This window comes from Cyprinus carpio, chromosome B15 (assembly GCF_018340385.1).
Source record: "Cyprinus carpio isolate SPL01 chromosome B15, ASM1834038v1, whole genome shotgun sequence".
Lineage (NCBI taxonomy): Eukaryota > Metazoa > Chordata > Actinopteri > Cypriniformes > Cyprinidae > Cyprinus > Cyprinus carpio.
The window spans coordinates 15,428,648-15,436,247 of NC_056611.1; the positions used below are offsets into that span (position 1 = coordinate 15,428,648).

The 7,600-nt window shown below is 37.2% G+C and overlaps 2 protein-coding genes across 2 annotated transcripts in view; one reads left to right on the plus strand and one right to left on the minus strand.

Moving 5' to 3' along the window:
• ulk2 (unc-51 like autophagy activating kinase 2) overlaps window positions 1-2,369 on the plus strand; it is a 30,009-nt gene extending 27,640 nt beyond the window's left edge. The window contains 5 exon segments of the mRNA XM_042739423.1: window positions 162-340; window positions 416-549; window positions 1,699-1,856; window positions 1,932-2,071; window positions 2,181-2,369. Of these exon segments, the coding sequence (XP_042595357.1) occupies window positions 162-340; window positions 416-549; window positions 1,699-1,856; window positions 1,932-2,071; window positions 2,181-2,235 (666 nt within the window). The 3' untranslated portion in view covers window positions 2,236-2,369.
• A 2,607-nt stretch (window positions 2,370-4,976) lies between these two features.
• LOC109104208 (GTPase IMAP family member 4) lies at window positions 4,977-6,856 on the minus strand. Its single transcript, XM_042739424.1, has one exon. The coding sequence runs from the start codon at window positions 5,916-5,918 to the stop codon at window positions 5,301-5,303; it is 618 nt and encodes a 205-aa protein (XP_042595358.1). The 5' UTR covers window positions 5,919-6,856; the 3' UTR covers window positions 4,977-5,300.
• Window positions 6,857-7,600: the final 744 nt, after the last annotated feature.

Consider the following 7,600-nt stretch of genomic DNA (forward strand, 5'->3'; position numbering starts at 1 on the left):
TGATATTTCCAACTGACACACTACAGCAAATGATAGAAATAACTGACGCGAAACCATTTTTTAGCTGGTGAAAATACTAGTGTTCTAATCATTTTGGCCACCGCTTTCTAAATGTAGCTTTTTTTTGGAAACACTAACATGCGTGTGTTTGTGGTTGGCAGCGTGAGCACACAGACACTCTGATGCACCTGCGGATGATGCTGTCCTTTACGGACTGTGTGCTGGAGATCGCTTCTCTACGGGCCGGAGGACCTGATCTGGGTGCGTCCGCAGCATCTCTCTATCCGCCCCAGGGCAGCGTGGTGGTGGATCAGATCAGTCAGCTCAGTAAGGAGTGGGGGTAAGAAGAGTGCACACAAACACGTCATCTTTAAAAATCTTTAGTCATGGCATATTTTATGTTGAGATTTGGTAGTGTTCTGTATAAGGCGGTTTTGTAGTAGTTTGTGTTGTACATGAAAGCCGCACAGCTGCTGGCCTCCTCACTGCACCTGGCCAAAGCTCAGATCAAATCTGCCAAACTCAATCCATCCATGGCTGTCAAACAAGGTGAGCTGCTACATTAGACGGCTGTGTGTACAGTCTAAATAAATCCTGTGTTGTTTTATAAGGTTATCTGAGTTTTTTTGTTGTTTTGAATGGTAATAATATGACACGAACTCAGAGTTAAACTGTATCAGAACAGATTCATCTTGATAATGTCAGATAACTTTGATAAAAAGGTATGTAATGAATAAGGCTGATATAATACCTATTTAGGTCAACCAATTACCAAGCAATGCTTAATTTTGCTCAGTCTGTGGTGTAAAAACTTGGGTTGCACTAGCAATTAAAAAAAAAAACACTTAAAACATGGTCAGGTCAAAGTGTCTGAATAATTTTTGGTCCCAAATTTTTACTTGTATCAATTTTACTGGTAGTCCACTGTATGAAGAATTTTTGGGTGTAATATGTCACAGTTTACTTTATTTCACTATCCTTACTTGCATAAATGAACTATAATGTCTTGCACCCGCTAGAAAAAAAATATCCAAAATTATATTTGGTGTCTGAATAATTTTTGGTTTGACTGTATATATGTAAATATGTAATGATTTAGTTTAATTACTTTAAACCATTTAAAATAAGCCAAAACATAATATTTAAACGTACATTTTTATTTAGTTAATACCTTCAGCGACTGTCAATTTTAAAAGCAAGGATTCCCACATTCTTGGAAGACCTTTGTAATATGGATTTTAAAAGAGTGATTTCTAGATGCGGAAAAGTTATGAAAATAAAAATGTTGTTTTCATTTTTTCAAATGAATACAACTATTTTTTGAGCTTACCTAGAAAACTGTATAAGTTTAAAAATACTAAAAATAAAACAAAATATAAAAATATTTAAAATCAAGTTAAAATCGAGTAATTAAATTTTATATTTTAAATTATTTTTGATTATAGTAATGTATAATGACTATTTGTGTGTTAATAATGTTTAAAAATGCAACTTTCATTTTAAAAACCTATTAATTAGAAATGTTGGCATAGGCAATTAAATGAAGTTTTGTGTCTAGTTTCCGTAAATAAAGTTTTAACGTCAGCAGCTTTGTCTTTACAGCAGAAATACTAGAAATATCAACTGTTATCCTGGAGTCAAAAACAGAGAACCGCCGATGTAGGGTAGCAAATAACATATCTTGTCTCTGAATTTCAGTGGTGAAGAGTTTGAACGAGCGCTACAAGAGCTGCATTTCCTTGTGCCGCCGGCTCACAGACAAACTCAACCACTTCTTCTCCGACAAGCAGCGATTTGTGGACGAGATCAACAGTGTAACAGCTGAGAAGCTCATTTATAACCATGCTGTAGAGATGGTGAGTAAGGATGCTCATGAGCTTTGTTGCGTGATTGAATGAGTGGTTAACATCGGTGTCATGTTTGTGGAACAGGTGCAGTCGGCTGCACTAGACGAGATGTTTCAGCAGACAGAGGACATCGCATATCGCTACAACAAAGCCTCCATGCTGCTGGAAGGCCTTTCCAAGATCCTTCAGGACCCAGCTGATATAGAAATGTTTGTTTATCAAATGTGAGTGAAATTTTTTCGTTTAATTATTTTTTTTCTTTATGTTTGTTTATTATATAAAGTTGATTTAAAATCTTTTTTATTTGTTTTTTTTTTGTGTTTGTTTTGTAAGGGTAAGGCAAGCGTTCTCAGCTTTGTGTTACTGCACAGTTACCCTGTATGAATAAAGAGAGTCATCTGTAAAATCTTAGCTGGTGCTCTCACTCCAGGGACCATCATCTTTTCAAACCACTGAGAAGACTAAACAAATCCCTCTTTTTTGTTTCGTAGCAAAGCACTTTCAGTTCCTTTTGATTCCTTTCAAAGAGGAAAAGTATTAGTATTTTTTTTTTTGTGGATTTTTTTTTGAGAAGGATGTGCACAAGTTCACTACCAAAGATGAAAACTAAACAGAGCCGTAACAGTATGAAAAAGCTGTTAGACCTGCATTTGGATCCATCTTGTTTTCCCTTTTTTTTAACATGAACTAAAGGGATTTTGGACTGGGAATCCTTGGAGGCCCAGCAAATGAACATCAATGCAAATCAGATAACCTTATTGTTTCATACTGCACTCTATTGCTCTGATTATTTATTGCTTTTTTAGAATGATATGCTAGTGTTATTGATGATAGTGTTGAAAGATGACATGGGGCGGATGTGAAGTCCAAAGTTGGACTGTAATTTCTGGTACCACGCACATACACAGTCACATGGTTGAACTTAGGAGGAATCTGTAGTATTTACAAAATCAGCTTTGAAGCAAATGCACTTTATTGAGGCAGATGTGAAAGACGCTTGTCCTAGAACATCTGGCAGAAGGTGGAGATCATGATTCTGCATCCTTCTCCAAGCCTCTGGTTTCTTCCCATCTCCATATCTGAGTGTCTGGAAGGCCTGTGAGCTTCAGGTTGGATGGACATTGGCTTCACGTAAGAGCCTCGTGGTGAATCATCCATTATGGTCAAAATACTTGAGTAGTTACTTACCTTTTGATTCAGCCGTACTGAAATGTTTATATGTTCATATTAATACTGTAGCTTTTTTAACCAATGTGTGTGAGATGTAAATACTTGTACATTCTGCATGTGTGTTTTTATTTTGGAGTGATTGAAGAAGGTGGATGCTGCCTCCACCAACCCTGCCTCTCAACTTAAGAGCACAAGATTTTCTTGTTTTTAGGTTTTTTTGTTTCTTTGTAGAGGCAATAGACGCTGACAACTTCCACAGATTCTTCGAGGCCTCACAGAAAGCTCAAGACCTCACTTTGCATGGCAGCTCTTGATTAATACCCATGAATATCTTGTGTATACATTGACTGTGCGGGATGTGGATGTTGCAGGTAAATGGGATAGAGTCACTGCCAGGTCTGCTTTTCCCCATTCATCCACTGTGCTCATGACAGTGTTCGTGTAACTGCACTTCCCAGGTGTTGCAGTGGCCAGTTTCAGGATACTGAAGAACTGAAAGCATGACTTTGAGTAGTCTACTTTCACTTGTATATGTTTTTGAACACCTCGCTCCCTCTTTCCTGCACGGCCCCGTCGTGAGCCTACAAAGCCTTTACTGTACAGAAAGAGAAGGCTGTTCTGCCACAAATCCATGCATATCTATAGTTGTAGGACTTCCTTATCCAGGTCTGAGGAGAACTGTGTACAGATTAACTATTAGAGAAGACTAGTATTGAGCCCATGTACCTGTGGAATATTAGAATGTATTTGCCCTTCGTTTAGCACCTTTCCTTTCTGAATAAACGCTTACGACCAGCCTATCACAGCCCGACACGACATGATCACGACCGATGCAGCCTAAAGGCTCCGCTCCCTTGATTTTCAGTGACAAATGTTGATGTTTTAATCAATATGTGTGTTTTACCAAGGGCATCTGTGTTGTCTGAAATTGTAGAAATGCAGTTTTTGTTTATTAAACGGATCAATTTTATCCTGTTATCTGAGTCTCAGATTGTGTTTCGCAAACATGTTGGATACTTATAATGCTGTATTTTAAATACAGAGGCAGTACTGAAAGTGCAGCAAAGGTGAGCTACAACTAAACAGGCACACATATAACAGGGCAAAGCAGTTTTTACGTTAGGCTTACTTTGTTTACATTCTCAATAATCTGGAAACAGAAATATCGATGGAAAGGTGACACGTTCACGCTGATAACTTTGGATGGATTAAACGACTTTAATCCAGTTTGGAGCACTGCTAAATTTATACAATGCTTGGATAGGACAGAAGTGACAAGTTGACGAAGTTCACATTCATAACATTTGAATTCTCATTCTAAGAAGAAACGGTTCACATCAACTTTGCAATTCTACTTGGCAGCCATCTTTGAAACACCTCTCCGACAGCTATTTCAGTCTTAGAGGGATAGTTTACCCAAAAACAGCTACATCTCTTTGAATGAATGGGGCAACATTAAATTCTCTAAAACTGTTCACTAGCTTACGGTTAAATTTCATATTTGAAATCACAAATTAATTCAACTGTCTCATAAATGGTTTTTATGCTTAAATAACGTCAAAGCTTATTTTTAATTTAGATCAGCCAATGCGCATGTGCGTTGCCATAACTGAGGGTGAACTACTTGGTTAAATGCATTTATTTCAGGGCCTGACCCTGCAGATTGCCTGTCAATCAAACAACCGGCAAAGGGTCAATTAAGAGGCTAATCCAGCCTTTAGGGTGTTGCACAGTACTGTTCAAAATCCTGCCGGGCCAGAGCGCCACTCACATAAGTTTTCCATTAAAATCACATTATATATGGAAGATTGTTTTTCTGTGGCTCTAAGGAAGTCCGGTGTGTGACCGCGTTTAGAAATGCAACAAGAAAACACCACAGCCAGAGTGACATTTATCACTAAAATAAAACATAGCTAACACTTTCACTGCAAAACGTACAGACACAACAAAAAAAAAAACTTCCACACAAAACCAACTAAATTTAATGTAAGCAGCTACTTAGAACCACAACATAAGCCACTCGCTTTATAAGTCAGTTAACCATCAGAATGATTTTGAAACTGTTATTTCAAGGTTAAAAATGTCTAATAAATAACTGCCATATTGGTCTGCGCAAAATAAAAAATTGCACTTTTACAAATATTACATTCATCTAAATGTCACTGGTAACAACTTTTTAGCATCAGACATATCTATATGAAATGGAAGCATAAAGAATGAAAAGTTTAAAAATAAACAACAAATATTACATACCATAGGCCTAAACACAGGTCCATTCTAGGTTCAACCAGTCCTGGCACACATTTGCTTTAAAATGTTAAGCAGCTCAGTGACCTGATTAAAGTCTTCTAGACATTTATTGTTCACAACATGGTACCTGTGTCCACACTTCCTCAGGATCTCCTGCAAAGGTTCACCGTTCTTTTGAATGTGTTTTTCAATAGTGCTGCCTCTTAACTCATCGCCCCACGTGAAGAGCACCAGAGTGCGTGACCACACCATGTCCCCAAGAATACCCAGATATTTCTCCATAGCGTGTCCGTCCCGCTTGCTGAAAGAGTCCACTGGGATAACGAGGAGAAATATGTGATATCCAGTAGGGGCCAACATCACACTGCGCAGGATCTCCTGTTTCACCAGTTTGGCGTCAGCCATACCGAAGAGACTCCATCCTGGAGTGTCCACTACAGCAAGCCTCACTCCGTCCACCCAGCCGAATCTCCTCACACACCGAGTCGTCTTCTTCCCAGGCTTAAACTCACTGCGTCCAAGGATAAGGTCTCCCACTGAGCTCTTACCAGCATGTCTTCGACCCAGCAACACAAGTCCCATCAGAGAACCACCCTCTGGATCGACTAACCAAGACCCAGACAAGACAGCCAAATCAAAGGTAAGGTACATTCAGATGCTCACAATAAGCAGACCAAACAGGTTAATATGAATGAAATCTGTCATAAGGCTTTATTTTTAACCCCACCTACCTTATCAAAAGTCATGTAACAGACTGAGTGAGTTCAAATATGCAGAATCTGAAGTGTCCATTAACTTACCATATGGTGTCTCAGTGCTCACTGCCATTCTTCAAATGTTTCAGCCCATTCTGCGATCCTCCTTCCCAGTAAGCCACTCTTTATTTTGTCTTTAAACTGTTTAAACACACAATAAACTCTGTTTTCCATGTTTCAAAGTTCACTTCTTAGTTCTGTGGAAGTCATTTACATTGTGACGCACATGTTTTGAAAGGGAAGGGTCAATCAGGTCAGTTTAGTTATAAAAACATTGACCTAATAAGGATTCAGAAGGCTGTGTTGTAGTTTCCACAGATGGGGTACAAACTTGGAGCTTATCACTTTTTTGTAAAACAATAAAGGCACAAATCCTGTGTTCTAAAGGTATAGTTATTAGATAAGTAATGTAAGCTTTTATCTAATATAAAAGTAACTTAGCATGGTAAGATATGATTTTTTCCATCACATACCTTAAATATTGATTTTGGTCTGTCTCGCCCCAGAGGTCTTGGACTTATTGACTGTGTTCAACAATTCTAGCAGTGTCATCATTTATACTTAATCTGTTAAAATGATGTTCAAGTCATTGTGTTAGAAATATGAAGATTTCTATTACTAGAAACTGTATTTAGCCGTCTCTCACATTTTGTACATCAAAAAATGGAAGCATGGACCGAAGACAAGGAAATAATTTTATTCCCTTTTTACCAGTGTTGTTACGGTTAACTAAACTAAACTAAAACTATTTTAATTGAAATAAAATATAAATGTTAGATGGGAAAACTTAAAGAGAGAGAGAGAGAGAGAGAGAGAGAGAGAGAGAGAGAGAGAGAGAGAGAGAGAACTGTGGCCTTGGCAACTGAATGAAATAAGTTACAAAAATTAATACTAAAATTATTACAACTAAAACTGAAATAAAAAATAAATTACATCTAAAAATAAAAATTTACCTAAATTTCCAAAACATAAATTAACAAAATTACTAAAACCTAAAATGAAAACTAAAAATGATAATTCTGAATATATACCATACAAATACCATAAAAGTAAAAATAATATTAAATTAACACTATACCCATTTCAAGAATAATAAAAAAAGAATTATGTTTAACAGTAAATGCAAACCAATATTTACTATCAAACTAGTTAACCACTACTGAGAGACAGCATACTTTAGGTTAAATTCGCAACTCTGTTACAACATATAAACATCTAAAATAATTTATTAACCTTAGTTAATGTTGATTTATATTAGTCAAAAATAGTTTTTTATTAATGTTATTTAATGGACCTGAGCTAGTATGGTCTAAAGGCCCCGATATACTTCAAACAAAATCGAAGAACAAACTGAAATGATGTCATTTCGAACAAAATCAGTTCGAAACAGCTTACCAAAGCGAACTTTTTAGGGGAGTTCGTTTGGGCTCCTAAACACCTTTGAGCTACCATTGGTCCGTGGCGATTACGCTGTAGGTGGGTGTGTTCTGGAACTCCGCCTTCTTTGATGTGAGATTTTTTCCTCCGGTTCGTTTCTCATTCTACGGAGGTCAGACAGGAGAACACATTTCCACGACT

Excerpts from the sequence above, each read along its gene's own strand:
- LOC109104208 (XM_042739424.1), bottom strand. The coding sequence starts at position 5,918 with ATGTACCTTACCTTTGATTTGGCTGTCTTGTCTGGGTCTTGGTTAGTC.